At 35.4% G+C, this 22,651-nt stretch overlaps 1 protein-coding gene across 1 annotated transcript in view; it reads left to right on the top strand.

The window, feature by feature from the left end:
- The first annotated feature begins 431 nt into the window (after nucleotides 1–431).
- LOC136853575 (protein Wnt-4-like) overlaps nucleotides 432–22,651 on the top strand; it is a 335,504-nt gene continuing 313,284 nt past the window's right edge. Inside the window, exon 1 of the mRNA XM_067129313.1 lies at nucleotides 432–858. Within this exon, the coding sequence (XP_066985414.1) occupies nucleotides 566–858 (293 nt within the window). The 5' untranslated portion in view covers nucleotides 432–565. The remainder of the gene's footprint in view (nucleotides 859–22,651) is intronic.

The following is a 22,651-nucleotide window of genomic DNA, read 5'->3' as shown; positions in this document are numbered from 1 at the left end:
ATAATTCAAAAGTATAAAAAGTGTCCCTTGATTAATAATAATAATAATAATAATAATAATAATAATAATAATAATAATAATAATAATAATAATAATAATAATTCAAATCGTCTGTTGAGGGCATTTGGACCCAGAGAGATAAAAAGAGAGATAGATTGAGAGAAAGAGAGAGAGTTTTTTGGAGATACCTCGCGAGATTGTTTGACCCCGAGTCTGGCAGGGAGATGCGATGCCCAGCCCCGAGTTTTCGTTGGTGCTGACACTGCTGGAGGCGCCGGAGATCGGTGGTGCGGTTGAGGACTTCTTCAGCAGCAGCGACGAGAAAAACAGCAGCAGGAAAAGTAGCAGCAAGACAAGCAGCAGCACCAATAAAAGCAGCAGGAAAAACAGCAGTGGCATAAGCAGCAGGAAAAGTAGCATCCCCCTTAAAAGCAGTAGAAAAACTAGCAACTTCAGTAAAAGCAGCACCAGCAGGAAAAGCAGCACCAAAAGCAGCAGCATCCGACAGCAGGTCACCGCACCCGCCGTTTAGTAATAGTAGTAGTCGTAGGGTAGTGTGACCGGAATGGGTCGTGATTCGTGCTACCAGCAGCAGCAGGCAGCAGGAAAAGCAGCAGCAGCAGAAGCAGAAGCAGCAGGAACGACAACGACAACGTGGGCGACGACCACCACTACTACTACTACTATTACTACTAATAATACTACTAGGACGACTCCTACCACTACAATTGCTACTACTACTACTAATAATAATACCACCTGCTTCACCTCCAACAAAAACAACAGTGCCACATGGCTGCTTCTGCTTGCCCTGCTTGTTAGCAGTTCCACGACGCCTGCTGTCGCCATACAATGGCTGTGAGTATCTTGATACACTTTTCAGTCATTAACCTTTTTTGGGGCTGGAACTGATTACTACTGTTACCTGTTCCCTGTTACCATTTTGACCCCGTGATGCAATGCATTGGCTGTGAGTTTATGACAGTTTTTGTCCTTAACCTTTTTTGGGGGTACGAGGAGTCATTACCACGTTTACCTGTTCTCTGTTCCTTGTCTCCTGTTACCTGTTACTTGTTCCCTGTTCCCATTTTGACCTTCCTGGTGCAATACATTGGCTGTGAGTTTATGACACTTGTCCTTAATCTTTATTTTTGAGGACGAGAAGTCATCACCACTGTTACCTGTTCCTTGTCTCCTGTTACCAGTTACTTGTTCTCTGTTACCTGTTCCCATTTTGACCTCAGTGGTGTAATGCATTGGCTGTGAGTGTATGACACTATGTCCTTAACCTTTTTTTTTGGGGGGGGGATGAGAAGTCATTACCACTATCACCTGTTCCCTGTTACCTATTACCTGTTCCCATTTTGACCTCCTTGACACCATATAATCCTTAACCTTTCTTGGGACGAGACATTACAACTGTTAACTGTTTGGTACCTGTTTGTTACCTGTTACCTGTTCCAACTTTGACCTCCGTGACACTACTGTCAAATTGTGTTCAGGTGGCACGTGGTTCCTTTACTCTTAATTTTAAGTAACATTTCAATTTTTTGGTATAATAAGAATTCTTGATAGGGCTGTTATGTTATTTCCATTGGACAGTTATTGTTATTATCCATGTTATTTGTTGTGATTTTACATTATTAAGTGGAGGGTGGGCAGTATTGGTTTCGTCCGTGCAAGAGTACTTTGCTATAAGTATGTGAAGTTCACATATCTGATTTGGTGATTATATATATATATATATATATATATATATATATATATATATATATATATATATATATATATATATATATATATCTATCTCCATCCCTAACATTACTTATACGCTCATCACTGCAAACCAATACTCAGAATGTATGTCATTCCTAGAAGTAGAACGTGATAGAACATAGAGAGAGAGAGAGAGAGAGAGAGAGAGAGAGAGAGAGAGAGAGAGAGAGAGAGAGACGCCAGCCAGTCTTCCTGAGAGAGTCTGACTGACTGACTGAACTGACTGAGTGAGTGACAGCTGACAGCTGACAGCTGCTGCCAATACAGATCCATCCAGTAAAATATTGGTACATGGCTCTCTGCTTGCTGCCTGTAGGTAGGTAGGTAGCCAGCCGTACTCCTCCTCCTCCTCCTCCTCCTCCTCCTCCTCCTCCTCCTCCTCCTCCTCCTCCTCCTCCTCCTCCTCCTCCTCCTCCTCACGTGGGTTGAGTCGCGGCCTCGTGTCTGTGTGTCTGTGTTCGTGTGTCTGTGCGCTTTTTTTTTCTTGACACTTTTCGTGCAGACGCTGTGCACTGTGTTCCCCTTGGCGGCTGGTATTGGCGTTACACCCACCTGGGTCAACAAATTGGGCTCCTCTTGAATGCTCGTGTGTAATACGTATATAGATAGGCTTTTGTCTTTTGTATGTTTTAAGGATGTAAATATATAGAGGAATTTTGTAAATGTATATATATATATATATATATATATATATATATATATATATATATATATATATATATATATATATATATATATATATATATATATATATATATATATATATATATATATATATATATATATATATATATGAGCATTACGTTACAAAAAGTCGTTTAATATCCAATTCGCTCGTCCTCGGAAATAATATTAAACGACATTTGTAGCTTATTGCTGGTATATGAATCACGGTGATGTGATAAAATCCATCCGTATATATACTGTGTGTATATATATATATATATATATATATATATATATATAAATATATATATATATATATATATATAAATATATACGATATGTCACTTCTATATATAAATTTCACTGTATATATCTAGAGAAGAGAGACTTCTCTCAGATTTCAGAGAGAGAGAGAGAGAGAGAGAGAGAGAGAGAGAGAGAGAGAGAGAGAGAGAGAGAGAGAGAGAGAGAGAGGGGCAGGAAGGAAAAAGCTAATGATGTTTGAAAAGTCGCGCCTTTTGCGAATTACCGACGCGTGAGTCGCTTCAAACGTAATCTGATTGATTGAATCGGATATATTTAATGTGTTGACCCAGAGATTTTTTTTCCACGTCTGGGGTTCCGTGAAAGTCCTTGATTAATGGTATGTTTTTTTTTTTCTGAAAAATTTTTTTTTTTAATCTGGAGGGTCCTTGATATTTAGCGGCGTCAAGGAGTGTGTTTTTGTGTGTGTGAGGGAAATGAATAAGTCGGTTCGTGATGTTGCAGATGAGTTTTTTTTTTTCCTTGGTCATTGTTATTTTGTACCTCATTTCAATGTGGCTATTTATAGCTCATTTCATGCCTCTTGCAATGTTTTTTAAAGTGGCTATTTAAAGCTCATTTCATCTCTGTTGCAATGTATTTCCTGGTGTCTATTGCTAGCTCATTTCAAAGCTCATTCCTTCTCTTGGAATGTATTTCCTGGTATCATATTGCCAGCTCATTTCAAAGCCCATTTCATCTCTTGCAGTGTATTTCCAGGTGGCTATTTCAAACTCATTTAATCTTTATTTCCTGATGACTATTGCCAGCTCATTTCTTCTCTGATGCATTGTATTTTAATGTGACTATTGCTAGCTCATCTCAAAGTTCATTTGATCTCTGTTGCAATATATTTCCAGGTGTCTGTTGTTAGCTCTTTTCATAAATCAACTTATCTCTGTTGCAGTGTATTTCCAGGTGACTATTGCTAGCTCATTTCGTAAATCGTTTGTTAGCTTTTCGTTGGGAGAATCGGCAGAGCTGTGGCCTATCACTCGGTAGGCCCGAGTTCGAGTCTCCGGCCGGCTGATGAAGAGTTAGAGGAATTTATTTCTGGTGATAGAAATTCATTTCTCGCTATAATGTGGTTCGGATTCCACAATAAGCTGTAGGTCCCGTTACTAAGTAACCAGTTGGTTCTTAGCCACGTAAAATAAGTCTAATCCTTCGGGCCAGCCCTAGGAGAGCTGTTAGTCAGCTCAGTGGTCTGGTAAAACTAAGGTATACTTAACTTTTATCTTTGTTGCAATGTATTTCCTGGTGACTATTGCTAGCTCATTATACTCTGTTGCAATGTATCTCCTGGTGACTATTGCTAGCTCATTTTATAGCTCATTTACTCTGTTGCAATGTATCTCCAGGTGACTATTGCTAGCTCATTTTATAGCTTATTATATCTGTTACAATGTATTTTCAGGTGACTATTGCTAGCTCATGTCTTAGCTCATTTTTTCCCCGTTGCAATATATTTCCTGGTAACTATTGCTAGCTTATTTCATAGCTCATTTAATTTCTGTTGCAATTTATTTCCTGGTGACTAATTCTAGCTCATTTCATCTCTATTGCAGTGTATTTTCAGGTGGCTACTACTTGCTCATTTTATCTCTGTTGCAATGTATTTCAGGTGACTATTTCTAGATAATTTTATCTCTGTTGCAATATATTTTAAGATGGCTATTTCTAGCTCATTTCTTCTATGTTGCAATATATTTCAGGCGACTGTATTGCAATGTATTTTAAGGTGACTTTAAGAGGAGAAAAAATATTTTACTTTCATTCAGGGTCATTAGGGACAAAAAATCTATCCGAGTTTCTCCACGTAGCGCGGAAATTGATTCGTCTCCCGGCATTTAGCGAAGCGGAATCGTCGGAAGTTATAGGATATATAATATATAATATTTTCCGATGTCCGTCGTTAAAATCAAAATGTCGCAAAAATTTCTCTTGAAGTAATTTTACGAGACCTCTTCGGAAGACAGAATTTTATAAAGAATATCTCGGTTATCGGATTTAAATGTTTTATAGTTAGCCATTATTGTATGGTTATAATAGCTTCGCATGTACGGATAATTTTTTCAAATGTTTAAATCTAATTGTGTTTTTTTTTTTCCCAAATTTATTTTGACGTATTTTAACGTGACTTCTTTGGAAGGCAGAATGTTGATAACATCTCGCGTATATGACTTTAATGTTTTGTAATTATCCATTGCTGTACAATTAAAACTGCTTCGCACGTATGAGAATAATATTTCACAAACATTGAAAACTCAATGTTGTTTCGTTTTCGTCAAACAGAATGTTAAATTGCTTTTAAAAATTTAACGTATTTCGTGTATCTAATATTAAAATTCTGTAATTGTCCATTGCTGTAAATTTACGATCACTTCGTACGTACGAATAATATTTGACAGATTTTTAAAACAATGCTTCGTTTTCGCCAAATGGAATGTTAGATTGCGTTTAAAAATTTAACGATATTAATTGTCCTGAACTCTATCGCAAAGCATCACTTATAAAACTATTAGTGGTTTCGTTTTCGCAGAACATGATGTTAAATTGGGTTAAAAAAAAATCAACAATATTAACTGTACCGGACAACTGCCGCGAAGCATCGGCGTTCAATCAGTTAATTCGCTAAGCATTACGGGAAGTATCTAACGTCAAAGCAGATTGTTTTATATTTTTGAAATAGATGCTTTATATTATTATTATTATTATTATTATTATTATTATTATTATTATTATTATTATTATTATTATTATTCAGAAGATGAACCCCATTCATATATGGAACAAGCCCACCGCAGGAGCCATTGACTTGAAATTCAAGCTTCCAAAGAATATTATGGCGTTTATAAGGAAGAAGGAGAAGGTGAAGGGAAATACCGAAAGAAGAGGTCTCACTTATTAAAAAGAAACGACAAATTAATACATTAATGAATAGATATTACGGTCGAAGGCATATATGTTGTGAAAGGGGAAAAGTGATAATAAAATTGTTTGTCATTAATCTTCATTATGAAGAATGGTTGAGGGGTGTCTATAGTTCAAAGTAATTTTGGCAATACCTAACGTTTTAGAAAACTCTCAAGGGAACGTTTTAAGTAACGAATAATTATTGCAGACGTTCGAGAACATTCATAGCGTGCATATTGAAGGCAAATTATGGACCAACATTTTAGGAAACTGTCAAAGTAACGTTTTAAGTAACGAATTACTATTACAAACGCTGAGAACATTTATAACATTAAACTGTCAAGGTTAGTAATGTTTTAAGTTACAAATTATTAATGCAAACGTTTTAGAACGTTTGCGACGTGAATATTGAAGGCAAATGATAGACTAGCGTTTTAGGAAACTGTCAAAGGTAGTCACGTTTTAATTAACGATATTGCAAGCGTTTGAGAACATTTGCAACATTAAACTGTCGACGTTAGTCACTTTTTCACTGACGAATTATCATTGCAAACGTTTGAGAATTCTTGCAACGTGAACACTGAAGGCAAATGATAGTCTAACGCTTAAGGAACCTGTTAAAAGTAAAGTTTTAAGTAACGAATAATTATTGCAAACGTTTTAGGTCGTTCATAACATTAAATTGTCAAATCCAGTCACGTTTTAAGTAACATTTATAACGTGAATATCGAAGGCAGTGAATCAAGATTTTAAATAAGCGTCATTATAGAATATGTATTTGATTCAGTTATGCAAAAGTTTCGTAGAAATTAAAAGGATTTATATTTAGTCAAAGTGAGTCATATTTATTATCTCAGCAAACGTTAGAGAGAGAGAGAGAGAGAGAGAGAGAGAGAGAGAGAGAGAGAGAGAGAGAGAATCGGCAACGTTTAAGAAAAAGAGATTAACAGTCGCTCCATGGATAAATGTTAATTCTCTTTGAATTCTAGTGCAGAGAGAGAGAGAGAGAGAGAGAGAGAGAGAGAGAGAGAGAGAATCGGCAACGTTTAAGAAAAAGAGATTAACAATTGCTCCGTGGATAAATGTTAATTCTCTTTGAATTCTAGTGCAAAGAGAGAGAGAGAGAGAGAGAGAGAGAGAGAGAGAGAGAGAGAGAGAGAGAGAGAGAGAGAGATCTGCAAAATTTAAGAAGAAGAGATTAGCATTCATTCCATGGATAAATATTTTCCACTTTGAATTCTAGAGCAAAGAGAGAGAGAGAGAGAGAGAGAGAGAGAGAGAGAGAGAGAGAGAGAGAGAGAGAGAGAGAGAGAGAGAGGAGGCCTATGGCATTCCTAATTTATGAGACGCCTGTATTTCTAGTAGGCCTCTCTCTCCTAGATAGGCCGTGGGATTTTCTGTTAGCCCTTTGAGGTCTATTTAGGGAAGACGGCATACGGGAGTTACTTCGCTGTATATGTCCGTAATTTTGTTTTTGTATTTTGTAATAATTTTTGTATTTTGTTTTCTTTTGTAATTGTTAGTTTGGTGTTGAAATTTGTTTCCTTTTAAATGTATATTCATATTTTTTATATCATTAATTTTCTATCCTGTTAAAATATCGTATTCGACCCTAGTTTTTGTGTGAAAATTATAATTATTGTAGCCGTTTTCTGTTAGAAGTTATATACATTATATGTATATATATATATATATATATATATATATATATATATATATATATATATATATATATATATATATATATATATATATATAAAGACACACACATATATATATACATACATATGTATGTATGTATATATATATATATGTATGTATTTTACTTTATATTTTGAAAATTTTCTATCTTTGTAATTGTAAGTCTGGTGTTGAAAGTTATATCCATTTGAATATAATTTATATAAATATATATTTAACTTATTTATTTTATTAATTTCGACCCTGTTAAAATAATGTATTTAGTTTTAATTTCATTGAATTTTTGTATATGTGAAAATTATCATCATCGTAGCTGTTCTATTCTCGAAGTTCAATTTGTTTTTCTGTTTGTGTCTTATATATTTTATCTCGTGTTTATGTTTGTTCATTCTGAAAAGTATTGACGTCTTCGGGAATATTTTATATATATATATATATATATATATATATATATATATATATATATATATATATATATATATATATATATATATATATGATTATTATATATAAATATTATTAACACCCGCACATTCGCTTTACGTTGTCATGCGAGCGGCGACTTCGGTTGCCCAAATTTGAACAAAATCTGCCAAGTTATTCGTAATTATCTAAGACTTAAAATAGATGCATATGCTTGTCCAGCCAATAATAGAATTAAAATAATAAATACAAAAAATAAATGCATATGATGATCCAGCCAATTAAGGAAATTATAAAATTAAGACATGAAAAAATCGGAATTTTGACAGTACCCAGTCGCTCGGTTAAACTCAATACTCAGATTATAATTTTGACTCTTGTTTTTCCTCCCCACCGACACCAGACTCTGGAATACTGTCTTTGCTTCCGTTTTCCTTATTTTGATGAATCTTATAACCTGGCTATTTTTTAAGAAGCGCGGATATTTGGCTTTACTGTCGGGAAATTTCAATAAAATCTTTTACTTACTTCATCTGTTAGATTTAACTACCGGGAATAAGGTTATCAAGGTTCCTTAGCTGGGCAGCTAATGAGAGAGAGAGAGAGAGAGAGAGAGAGAGAGAGAGAGGTGCAGAAATAAATACGTATAACTTTTAAATCTTGTACTTTGAATTTATAACGACCGTGCATAAGTTATTAAGTTTTCCGTAGCCGGACATCTGATGAGAGAGAGAGAGAGAGAGAGAGAGAGAGAGAGAGAGAGAGAGAGAGAGAGAGAGAGAGAGAGAGAGAGGAGAATAAATATAACTTGATTAGTACCATTAATTGATATCCATCGTGCATCAAGTTATCAAGTTTCCATAGCCGGATATCCGATGAGATATATATATATATATATATATATATATATATATATATATATATATATATATATATATATATATATATATATATATATATATATATATAACATATATATATATATATATAACACCTGATTATGACCACCAGACAAACTAGACAATCCGGAAAGTCGGCGGCTGAGATTCAGACTTTAAGAAAATCGATAACTTTCTTTTTGTTCTCTCTCTCTCTCTCTCTCTCTCTCTCTCTCTCTCTCTCTCTCATTAAGACGGAAATTTAAATTGAGAGATGGACGTGATGTATACAATGGCTCGTCTGGTGATCTTTAAACACAACACACACACACACACACACACACACACACGTATCATTAGTCAGAATGAGTGATCGGTGATCAGTGATCGTTGGTGATCTTGAAAGTTATGATGCAATAATGTGGATCACTAATTTTTTTTTATAGTGGTGCTGATGACAGACTTGAGTTTCTCTCTCTCTCTCTCTCTCTCTCTCTCTCTCTCTCTCTCTCTCTCTCTCCCATTTAAAGCAGGTATTCTTAACCTACAAATATTAGCGTTGTACTGCAATAATTATCACTTGTTGATAATAATAATAATAATAATATAATAATAATAATAATATCTTCGTTTTATTTTAATTATAATGTTGATAATAATAATATATATATATATCGTTTATTTTTCATTATACTTCTTTTATATATATATATATATATATATATATATATATATATATATATATATATATATATATTTATATATATATTGATTAACCATTGCCTTAACACGAAATTAACAAATAAAAAAATTACTACATCAGAAATACGGACATTTAATAATTTGTATTGTATTTATAGTAATATTAATATTCAAAGTAATATTTAGAGTAAAAATCGCTCTGTATTTTTATGAGTCATCCCATTTAAATCCTAAAGCGATATTGGAGGCGGTGCCTCGGTGTGACTTGTCAAACAAGGATACAACAGCCGATTAGAGTCCTACGTCCCGGGACCTTAGAAGGATAATAAGGATAATAATAAAGGATCGGGGATCTTCATCTCCTCCTTACCTGTCAAAGGCGATGTTTTTAAGCCTGTCCTTCAAGCGAGGAAGGAGGTGTGGGCGGAAAGCGTACTGGCGGACGCAAAGGCGTAGGTACGTTCGTAAGTAAGGAAGGAATTTCCGTGCGCGTCCTTGCGAGTATAGTAAGACTTTGCGCGCGTTTCCTATGCGTGCGAGTTTTGCGTTACAAGATCCTTCCGAGTTGTCGTGTCCATCTTTGATGTTGAGATTTGAGGCCGCGGAGATGACGTGAATCGGAAAAGAAGAAGAAGAAGAAGAAGGGAGCGGGTCGTAGGGGATGGCCATAGGGAACGCCAATGCCTTTTAAGATTTGTTCCCGATAGCATTTAATGCTGTCGAAGTTGGAGACACACACACACTCCCTCGCGCCCCGGTCAGACGTATATCAACCTGAAGGTGGCTGGTATAGCCTGAGGGCGGCTTCTGGAGACATCTCCCCAAGACATCCTTCCCCCAGAGACATCCACGTATCCACCTGAAGTCTGGGGCATCCATCTGAAGTCTTGCTTGGTGGTATTTAGACGACCATTTAAAGAACCGAGTAGTTACACCATTTTGATGGATTTAATGGGCCATTAGATGAGGGCGTGTACCAGCGCCTGCCCGGATGTTTGCTGTCACTCAAGATGATACTTGGTCCGGGATTTTCGTTTTGTTCTCCTGAAAGGGGCGGCGGCTGGGCAGGGGAAGGGGGAGTTTCCGACGCAGATTCGATTGTATGGAGGGCGTGAGGGTAACAGGATAAGGAGGAATGATGCCCGTAATGTTAAACCATTTTTATAATGATAGTTATAATAATTATATTTAATTTACAGTTATATTCTTGTCAGAACAGTCCTGTTCTCCCTAGGTGACCCGTTTCTGTGCTTCAGAGGATACAGAGAGAGAGAGAGAGAGAGAGAGAGACTTACAAAATGCATTCATTTAGATGACCTGTAGTTGGCTGTTCTCAAGGTGACCTGTTTTTGTGCTTTAGTTGATACACACAGAGAGAGAGAGAGAGAGAGAGAGAGAGAGAGAGAGAGAGAGAGAGAGAGAGAGAGAGAGAGAGAGATTTACAAAGTGCATTCATTTAGATAAGCTGTAGTTGGCTAGTCTCGAGGTGACCTGTTTCTCTGCGTAAGTTGATACACACACATACACACACACACACACACACACACACACACACACACACACACACGGAGAGAGAGAGAGAGAGAGAGAGAGAGAGAGAGAGAGAGAGAGAGAGAGAGAGAGAGATGGTCACTGCCTTTGAAGTTCATTTTGTTTGCACGTCACACGTAGTCCTTGTCAATCAAGCGATGACGAATGCAGTGTTATTGAAGGAGACGACAGGAGTGCTTTTCGTTCAGACTTCAAAGGAAGCCGACATATAGCTGTCTAAAATTAGGTGATATCGATGCTCTCTCTCTCTCTCTCTCTCTCTCTCTCTCTCTCTCTCTCTCTCTCTCTCTCTTGACAACAAATTAACACCCCCCCCTCAGCCGACTCCATTCAGAGAAACATAAGGTTTACAATTTGGGTGAGGGCAGTGTCACACTCGCTTGTTTTTGAACTGGTTGCTTCTTACTGGGCTATAATGACAAGGTGGAGAGGTTTGCCTTTTGCGTGAGAGAGGAGAGAGAGAGAGGTTATATATATATATATATATAAATATGTATATATGCATAGATATATATTATAATATATATATGTATATATATTATATACTGTATACTATATATGTATATACATACAGACATACATATAAATATGCATATACATAAACAAACACCTCAAGTATCAAAGCTATTTGACCGCCAAAGGAAGTTCCGTTACCTTGTCATTTTCGGGTTTTTCCGTGACGGGCCACAAGCTTATCCTTTGAAGTGCCGACACCCGAGGCACCGCTCATATCGCGCAAACATTATAAAAACGACTAATCCGCCGCCGCGTGTCGGGAGCTGGTTAAATTCGCAAAAAAAGAAAAAAAAAAGCTAGTGAATAAATATATATATATATATATAAAAACAAATAGTGAATAAATATATTGAAAACCCACATACTGGATAGTGAGCATGACTCTCCGAAACGGTATGTGGACTTTTTAAATATATTTTTTTAAGAATATATGTGTGTTTTCAAGCTGGTTAGTTTTTTTTTGTTCAGGCTGGTTAAAAAACACACGTTAGAGAATAAATATATTTAAAAAAAACTCACTTGTTGAAGAGGGAAGGTATGGCACTCCGAAACTGTAAGTGGAGTTTTTAAATATATTTGTTCTACTTTGCATGTGTGTGTTTTTTTTTTGTTCAAGCTGGTTAAAAAACACGTTACTGAATAAATTTACTTAAAAAGACACACTGAAGAGGGAGCATGACGCTTCGAAACTGCATGTTGAGTTTTTAAATATATTTTCAATTTGTGTGTTTTTTGAAGCTGGTTAAATTAGCAAAGTTGAAAATCTCCCTTTAAGTTAAATCGCCGTGTTTTTTCAAGCTGGTTAGATTATCGAAGTTGAAAATCTCTCTTGAAGTTAGTTAAACATTTTCGTGTTTTTTCAAGCTGGTTAGATTATCTAAGTTAAAATTATCCGTTTTAAGTTCAGTTAAATCTCTGTGTTTTTTTTTTAAGTTGGTTAAATTATGGAAGTTAAAAATCTCTCATTAAGTTAAATTAAGTTAAATTTCCGTGTTTTTTTAAAGTTGGTTAAATTATCGAAGTTGAAAATCTCCCTTTAATTTAAATTAAGTTAAATTTTCGTGTTTTTTCAAGTTGTTAGATTATCTAAGTTAAAAATCTCCCTTTAAGTTAAGTTAGAGCTCCGTGTTTTTTTAAAGCTGGTTAAACTATGGAAGTTGAAAATGTCTCCCTTTAATTGAAATTAAATTAAATCTGCGTTTTTTTTTAAGATGGCTAAGTTATCGTAGTTGAAAATTTTCCTTCAAGTTAAATTGAGTTAAACCTCCGTGTTTTTTTAGTTGGTTAAATTATCGATGTTAAAAAACTCCCGTTGAAGTTAAACTAGGTTAAATCTCCCCCATGTTTTTTTCGTGCTGGTTATATTACGGAAGTTGAAAATCTTCCTTTAAGTTAAATTAAGTCTCCGTGTTTTTTTCAAGCTGGTTAAATTAGCGAAATTTAAAATCGCTCTTCAAGTTAAATTAAGTTAAATGGTTTTTTTTTGCAAGCTGGTTAATTTAAGTTAAATCTCCGTTTTTTTTGCAAGCTGGTTAAACTATCGAAGTAAAAAATTCCCATTTTAATTTAAGTTAAATCTCCGTTTTTTTTGCAAGCTGGTGAAACTATCGAAGTAAAAAATTCCCATTTTAATTTAAGTTAAATCTCCGTGTTTTTTAAGCTTGTTAAACCATCGAAGTAAAGAAAATCTCCCTTTTAAGTTAAATTAAGTTAAATCTCCGTTTTTTCCAAGCTGGTTAAACTGTCTCAGTAAAGAAAATCTCCCTTTTAATTTAAGTTAAATCTCCGTGTTTTTTTGCAAGCTGGTTAAATCATCGAAGTTAAAAACTATGAGTTTAAGAAAACCATGTTTTTTGAAAGCTGGTTAAATTAAGTTAAATCGTATTTTTTTAAGCTGGTTAAACTATCGAAGTAAAAAAAATCTCCCTTTTAATTTAAATTAAGTTAAATCTCCGTAGTATTTTTTGCAAGCTGGTTAAATCATCGAAGTTAAAAATCTCCCTTTTTTAAGTTAAATTTCCTTATTTTGATTTTGTTGTTAAATTATAATTTTTTTTTTTGTACCAGTTCCCGTGATGTTTCAGATCTCTTGAGTAATCTCATTCCGTAAGCTGTCGTTTGTATTTTGTTTTTCCGTGGGGTGATGAAAGAGGGTTCCAGGGAGTCCTAGGGGGTCCAAGGGTTGTTATTTTGGGGGAGGGGTAGAGGGGGTTAGGGGTGATGACTGCAAAAATTAAAGGGCACTCTCTCGATCCTACGCCGAGCGGGACACGAAGATCAACACAGAGAGAGAGAGAGAGAGAGAGAGAGAGAGAGAGAGAGAGAGAGAGAGAGAGAGAGAGAGAGAGAGTCAAACAGGGGAGTTTTGTTTTTCAAACAAGAAAAAATAAAAGAATGGGTATAAATGCCTCTACATACTGGCTGTCAAGTAAAATTACAAGAGAGTCATAGGATGCGTGTCACAATTGGGGGTCCTGGGAGAGAGAGTGAGTGGGGAGGGAGGGGGCAAGAATAAAAAGAATATAGGTTACAGCAAAGAAGTTCAAAAAGAATATGCTACAGTATTACGTGGACTTAAAATTATATATATATATATTTTTTTGGCGTTTACGCTGTCACTTAGACATACAGGAATTCTCACGCATTCGGGAATTCGCTTTTGTACAAGCGACGAAATCTTGTGTGCTTGCGTGTTTGAGCGCGTTTGTGTGTGCGTGTGTGTTTGAGTGTGTGTGTGTATGTCTGTCCAGTACCGGAACTGCTCTTCTGTCTTGCGTTCCTTCTCGTCCAATAACAAGATAATCAATGCTAACTTCAAAGCAGAAAAGCCACAAATGCCCCCTCCCCCTCTTCCTCTCCTTCTCCCTCCTTCTCTCCCTCTCCCCCTTACCTCTCCATCTACGTGACAACGTTGCGTTAGCATGAATCACCATCGCAAAAAGAAAAAGGATAAAAAACACATATTTGTCTCACAGAATTTAACGTAACATTCCGTCACCTGGGAGAGATTAGAATTTTTCTTTCGCTTGTGATGTTATTTTGAAGGGAATTTGTTAAATTCTGCTGGATGAGTCTGTTGTCTGACAGAATTTAACGGAACATCCGTCACCTACGAGAGTGTAGAATTTTTTTCTGCTTGTGATTTTATTTTTAAGGGAATTTGTTAAATTCTGCTAAATGAGTCAGGGAATTAGGTGAGGTGATCAACATCAGGTTGGGTAGGAACTGAATTTAATTAATCTGATAGCATGTATTTAGGAAAACTACTTTAGGAAGTTAAGCCTTTTACCATAAATAGGCTTATGTTTAACCAAATAACAAATGTACGAATGTAAGAAGTATTTACGTAACTGAAGGAAATTAAGTGACCAGGTGAAAAATATAAGTAAATTGACCAGGTGAGAAATAAGTAAATATTTCAACACTGGACAAATATAATTTGAATAACGGTTGACTTTTTTTTTTTGGCAAACATACGTAACAGATGCAATGCATTACTACCCTAATATAATTCTTGTAGTCTGATAATTTACTTAATTTTTTTATATTTATTTATTGATTTGTTAATTTATTTTTTCTTTTTTATTAAGTGACCTCTTCTTTCTGTATTCCCCATTACCTTCTGTTACTTCTTTCTAAAGAACACCATAATATTTTTGGGAAGCTTGAATTTCAAGTCACTGACCCTGTGGTGGGCTTGTACCATATCAATGGGGTTCATCATTTGAATAATAATAATAACAACAACAACAACAATAACAACAACAACAAAACAACAATAATAATAATAATAATAATAATAATAATAATAATAATAATAATAAATAATAATAAGAATAATATTAAATTCAGCAAAAAGGAAGTAACTGTGTGCATATAAGTATAGAATTTACGTTTATATTTGATTTTTTTTACCGCATAATAATAATAATAATAATAATAATAATAATAATAATAATAATAATAATAATAATAATAATAATAATAATAATAATAATAATAATAATTAAATTCAGCAAAAAGGAAGTAACTGTGTGCATATAAGTATAGAATTTACGTTATATTTAATTTTTTTTACCGCAAATCCAGGAAATTCATTTCGTCATCCCTTCTACAGGATCTAGAGAACTTAGGGTATTCTTATGAGCTCCTTTCCTGAGTGCATGTCTTGGTTTCTTAAGGAATGAGATTGCTTCAGAAATTATTACCCTTCCGATTTTAATTTAATATATATTTGGAAGAGGTTGTCCACTTCACGAGTCACTGAAAAAGAGCAAGTTTACACTGGATGTCACAGATGATTTTGGGAGTAAACTTAGGCACGCCTTCGTTTATTTAGAAAGAAGTGATGTGAATTATTTTAGTACTGGATTTTATGGAAATTCTTCTCGTTATTTTGGACAAGCGGAGGATTCTTTTCAGAAATATTCTTTCCCATTGTTCTTTTACGAGAGATTTGCATAATGAGAAACTCATTGTCTGTAGACTACATGAGTCTGAATAAAAGTATCGCAGAAATTTAAATGTAGATTTATAAATATACATATAAAACTTACATTTAGAAATGTACATTTAAAGAATTAAATTTAAAAATGTAAAATTAGTTTGTTTAGTTCAGTAATAATTTTTTTTTATTCTAGAGGTCATCTTACCAAGTACATTGTTGTAGTTTAGGTATGTATGCTCTTGTTTACAATTTAAAAGCATTTATAAAGAATTAATCGACTGGTGTGCGGGTACAGGAATACTTAAAAGAAACCCCTTGTTTCACACGTGTAGGACGGACTGATTTACATCCGTCACAATTCCCTACATTCCTTTGTAATCTGAAGAAGAATCAGATATTTTTAGATAACGAAATCTCTTCGTGTCTCATAGTCTAGTAGTGGGACGGAATGGAATAAGAAATTTAGGCCAAGACCAAACGTTTGGACCCATGAGGCCATTCAGCGTTAAAAGGGAAATTAAGAGTTAAAAGGGTATTGAAAGGTATAATTGGAGGAAAACCTCGCAGTTAAACTATGAAACAGTTGTTAATTGAGGGTTGAGGAAAGTAAGATGGAAGAGAGTGTGAACGGAGGTACAGTCAAAGAAATGAGAGGGGTCGCAGCTAGGGGCCGAAGGGACGCCGCAAAGAACCTGAGTAATGCCTACAGTGTACGGTACCGCATGAGGTGCAATATCAGGTAGTGGTTATGCCTTACAATACTCGTCTAGTTCGGTCACACTGTATAAAAACTTCTACTTCTGCCCCAAGTACAGTGAAAGAAATGGAATGGGTTGCAGATAGGGGCCTAAGGGACGCCGCAAAAACCTTGAATAATGTCTCGAGTGTGCTGTATAGGATCTAGTAGTTAGTCTGCCTTATAGTATTCGTGTAGTTTCTTTACACTGTATATAAAACTACTACTGCTCTAAGTACAAAAAGGAATGGAAGGGGTCGCAGCCAGGGGCCGTAGAGACGCCGCAAAGAACCTTGAGTAATTCCTACAATGTACTGCGTGAGGTGCACTTTCTAGTGACTCTGCTGTACAGTATTCGTCTAGTTGGTTGACAGTGTATATAAAATTTTTGTACTGCTCTAGGCGCAGTAAAAGAAATGAAAGGGGTCGCAGCTAGGGGCCAAAGGGACGCCGCAAAGAACCTTGAATAATGCCCAGAGTGTACTGTATAGGATCTAGTAGTTAGTCTGCCTTATAATATTCGTCTAGTTTCTTTACACTGTATATAAAACTTCTTCTCGTCATTTCTCAAGACGTCGGACTTGGCCGCACGTCAAAACCTCGAGATGATCTGATGGAATGATTATCCGTTTGTTACGAGATGATGGTAACTGTCTTGCTTGAGACCTCCTTTCAGCTGATGGCCGTCGTTACGTCACGCTGTTCTGTTACTTGATCATAGGAGAGAGAGAGAGAGAGATAGACAGAGAGAGAGAGAGAGAGAGAGAGAGAGAGAGAGAGAGAGAGAGAGAGAGAGAGAGAGAGAGAGAATTGTGATGACAAGTCTCCATCGATCTTGGCTGACTCGCGTTGTCTCTCAAATCGTCAGTGAGAACCTTCGAAAAATCTCTCTCTCTCTCTCTCTCTCTCTCTCTCTCTCTCTCTCTCTCTCTCTCTCTCTCCCCTATGTTTTTCGTGGGGCTAAAATTGGACAAGTGCTTTAGAAATCATAAACTGAAATCCCTTATAAGACCAAAAGATTCTTAGGTCAGTTTCCAGTGAGGACTTCGGAAGAATCTCTCTCTCTCTCTCTCTCTCTCTCTCTCTCTCTCTCTCTCTCTCTCTCTGCATGGGGCTTTAGAAATCTTAAACTTAAATTACTAAAAACAGACCGAAGATTCTTATGTCAATTTCATTCTCAGGGAAACAAACACTGAAGACATAGTTGAACATTATACTGATATAATTTATTCTTGGACACAAATTTCTTTTTCTTTCCTGGTTTTTTGATGTCATGAATAGATTTCGTCTGCTGTAACATAACAGTCAAATCATACAGCTGTAAAATGACTGAAAGATCTCTGTTCCGATCAAGAAATCTTCAGGAATCTGCCTCAAGCGAAGTTCGTAGTGTGATTGAAGCAAGTGTAAAGATAGGGATTTTTTATCAGAGTTCTCGTAGTAGTGGTGTATCGTATTACTTTTTTTTATGCCAGAGAGAGAGAGAGAGAGAGAGAGAGAGAGAGAGAGAGAGAGAGAGAGAGAGAGAGAGAGAGAGAGAGAGAGAGCGCACAAAGAATGGGAGAGGATGATGTTTTAGAGAGAGAGAGAAGAGTAGACGAGAATGATTCAAAGAGAGAAAGTGGAAAAGTGGTCTTAGAGAGAGAGAGAGTAGATGAGAATGATTCAAAGAGAGAAAGTGGGAAAGTGGTCTTAGAGAGAGAGAGAGAGAGAGAGAGAGCACAAAGAATGGTAGAGGATGATGTTTTAGAGAGAGAGAGAGAGAGAGAGAGAAGAGTAGACGAGAATGATTCAAAGAGAGAAAGTGGAAAAGTGGTCTTAGATAGAGAGAAAGAGAGAGAAGAGTAGATGAGAATGATTCAAAGAGAGAAAGTGGGAAAGTGTTCTTAGAGAGAGAGAGAGAGAGAGAGAGAGAGATAGAGAGAGAGAGAGAAGAGTAGATGAGAACGATTCAAAGAGAGAAAGTGGGAAAGTGGTCTTAGAGAGAGAGAGAGAGAGAGAGAGAGAGAGAGAGAGAGAGAGAGAGAAAAGAATAAATAAAAAGGATTCAAAGAAGGTGAGAAAGTGGTATTAGAGAGAGAGAGAAAGAGAAAGAGTAGATGAGAATGATTCAAAGAGAGAAAGTGGGAAAGTGGTCTTAGAGAGAGAGAGAGAGAGAGAGAGAATGATGTTTCAGAGTGGTCTTTGAGTGAAGAATGGAGAGAGAATGATGCATCAGAGAGGGGGAGAGAGAGAGAAGTTGGTTTTAGACAGAGAGAGAGAGAGAGAGAGAGAGAGAGAGAGAGAGAGAGAGAGAGAGAGAGAGAACATATACTGTACGTCCATTGAGAACGCTGCTACGCTCCTGGTGGAGGGGGGGGGGCGATGGGAGGGAAATATCACGCCTTTTGACGGGCTCGGGAGACGTGTAGCGTGGCCGCGATAAGATAAAGTTTGCCGTGAGGGTTATTTAATTTCCTGCTGCATTGTTGGTTACCAGACGTGATAGAGAGAGAGAGAGAGCGTATCAAGGAAGCTGAGGAGACGGGCTGTAGGATTGAGATGTCCTTACTGGAGGACTTCTGGATATCTTTGGTTTCCACTTGGCTGTTTCGGTTTGGAAGTCTTGGTGAGAATGAACTGTTTACTTTCTGACTTATTTATATTTTAGTATGTAGGCTTGGGATGTCCTTCATTTTAGTATGTAGGATTGGGATGTCCTTGTGGGATGTTCCTACTGGGATGGCATCAGGATATCTTTGTTTTATGTTTGGCTGTTTCTCTTTGAAAGTCTTGATGGAAATGAACTTTTTTCCCTCTGTTTTATTCTGTCTTATTTATGTCAAGATAGTTACTTCCTTCTAGAGTCTGTAGGATTGGGATGTCCTAATAGGATGTCATTCTGGAATGGCTTCAGGATAACTTTGTGTTTTCCGCTTGACTATTTCAGTTTGGCAGTCTTGGTTAAAATGGAATTTTTTCCTGCTGTTTTATTTTGTTTATTTTTGTCGATATCCTTACACCCTTCTAGAGTCTGTAGGACTGGGATGTCCTTCTGGGATGTCGTTCTGTCGTGGCTTCAGGATATCTTCGTTTTGCACCTCGACTGTTTCAGCTTGACAGTCTCGATGAAAATGAACTTAATTCTTCCTGTTTTATTCATGCGAAGGTTCTTATCATCTTTTAAGAATCCTTGATTCTTTGTACCAGTCATTTCAGTTGGCTGGTAGTACTTTGCAGATTGATTAATAAGACAATGTATTTTATCACATAATGAATTGTTGAGCCCTTTGATTCATGCTGGCATTTCTGTGTCAAAATGAATCAGTTCATATGAAACCTCATCAAACGTTTCCAGATTTATGGAATTAATAACTTGACGAGTATTTTTCCATTTTCACTCATAAATAAATTGAACTTTTTATGGAGAAAGTTTTGAACAAGGAAAGCTTCCTCTTTACGCGTAAAAAGTTTCATTTTGTTTCTTGTATTGAAAAAGTGTAACCAGTAACTTTCTGTTCCACGAGAGACCTTATTACAAGTTAAATGTTTTTGAAATTATGAATGAATTAGCGAGTATTTTCCCTTTTTCATTCATGAATAATCAGACCGAACTTTCTATGGAAAAAAAAAAGTTTCGAATACGAAAAGCTTTCTCTTTGCGCATAACGTGTTTCATTTTGCTTCTGGTGTTGAAAGTGTGTAAACAATGAGTTTCCTTTCCACGAGACAGCTGATGCCAATGATAGTAAAGAGTAATTATAACATTAATACGAAGTAATGGAGTCATACTCTTCAGAAACTTCATTTGGAGAACATTGGGGGTAAGATGATCATCAAATGATTTGTAGGCTGCAAAGTAACCACACACACACACACACACACACACACACACACACACACACACACACACACACACAGAGAGAGAGAGAGAGAGAGAGAGAGAGAGAGAGAGAGAGAGAGAGAGAGAGAGAATGGTTTTCGAGAGAAGAATGGAAGAATGCTGTTTCAGAAGGAGAGAGAGAGAGAGAGAGAGAGAGAGAGAGAGAGAGAGAGAGAGAGGAGAATGGAAGATAATGATGTTTCAGAATAAAAGAATGAAAGCAAATAATGCTTCAGAGAGAGAGAGAGAGAGAGAGAGAGAGAGATAGATAGAGAGAGGGACTGGAGAATCGAGACTCTCCCTCGTGGCAGTGGGAACTTCTGATGACCTGTCAATCATTTGACTCCTCTGCGGCCGTGTAAGAAATCTGCAAGGGGGTGTCTCAAGTGGTACCTTTCGGCCGTCAACTTGAATGGCGATACAGCAGCAACAGCAAGTTTGATGATGTTATCCTCGTTCTGGAGAGAGAGGGGAGATGAAATAGTTTGAAGGATGACTATATCATATAAATATATATATATATATATATATATATATATATATATATATATATATATATCTTTACATATATTATATATATATATCTTTATATATATATATATATCTTTATATATATTATATATATATATCTTTATATATATATATATATATATATATATATATATATATATATATATATATATATATATATATATATATATATATATATATATATATATATATATATATATATATATATATATATATCTTTATATATATACATATGTATATATATATACTGTATATGTATATGTATACAATATATATATATATATATATATATATATATATATATATATATATATATATATATATATATATATATATATATTAATTTTTGTTGTTGCCCAGATAATATTTGTGTGATTTCAGTTATTTTTTTTATATGGGGCAAAACAGTCATCCTTACCGAGTGCCCTTATTTAGACAAAGTCTAAAAAGTAAATTGAATTGTTAGAAAGAGAGAAAAAAAAATCTTTGATTTATCTCTAAGATTTATTGTCAAATATATTAATGAAATCTTTGCATTTTAGTTGTACAAAATTTTCGCAAAATATTTAGAGATTTGAAAAGAGCGAAAAATATAGAATTTTATTTTTTATAAATTTTAGTATCACGTTTATTACAGAAATACTTGCATTTGTTTTGCATTTTTAAATATGCAAAATTTTTAGAAAATATTTACAAATTAATCTGTGAAGAAGGTGTCAACGTGACAGTATTGTGATAGAATGTATTTTGATGATTATAGTTTATTATTGATTAAAAAACTTAGCATAAAGTTTTTAGAGAAATCTTGGCATTTTAAGTATAAACAATTTTTGCAAATTTTCTACAAATTTATCTGTAAATAAGGTATCAGTGTGACAGCATTATCATAGAATATATTTCGAAGAATATATTTTAAACTTAACCATAATTATTTTGTCTCTTATTTTGAAATTATGGAAACATGTAACCAGGAAATACTGTTTGGAGTTGACAGCTAACCTATTGTTAATTTTTACAAAGAACAATTAAAAATAATCACTGTAAATATGCTTTTGCATATATTGACTTGAACACTATGACGTAAGCACTCTAGACAACAAGGAAATACCATATCCATTCTTATGCAAATCAGAGGCATATTCAGTTAAGCAACGCTGGCGAATACAATTATTTAGCCATTTCAAGTAACTCGCGTGGATGACCTAAGTCTCCAGTTATATATTCTTAACGACTCCCAAATTGCCTTTATTGTTCTAGACAAGAAGGTTATTGCTTTCAGAGAATACTTGGGGCACACTTGCATATTATACCTGTAACTCCTTCCCCCCCCCTCCTCCTCCGGGAAAAAAATGAATATGTTTTATGCAAATTTTCCGGCGGTAATAGAGATTCAGAAACGCACTTCGCTGTTAATTGTCAGACTTACAGCTTTGGCGTTAGGCTAACAAGAGAGGGAAAACAGTAGTTGCCTGCTGGTTTGGGTGGCGATCAGCTCTTTAATACTCTTGTTTTGCTTAAGAAGGTGGAATTAATTAGTATGCAGAGAGATGTCATATAAAGTTGCAGCTGAAAATGCCATCGTCTATGATAACAAAGCTGTTAAGGGAATGATGGGAGTGTAATCAGTTATTTTATTTTTTGTT

The sequence above is a fragment of the Macrobrachium rosenbergii genome, chromosome 27 (assembly GCF_040412425.1).
Source record: "Macrobrachium rosenbergii isolate ZJJX-2024 chromosome 27, ASM4041242v1, whole genome shotgun sequence".
Classification (NCBI taxonomy): domain Eukaryota; kingdom Metazoa; phylum Arthropoda; class Malacostraca; order Decapoda; family Palaemonidae; genus Macrobrachium; species Macrobrachium rosenbergii.
This window is presented reverse-complemented; position numbering and strand designations above follow the sequence as displayed.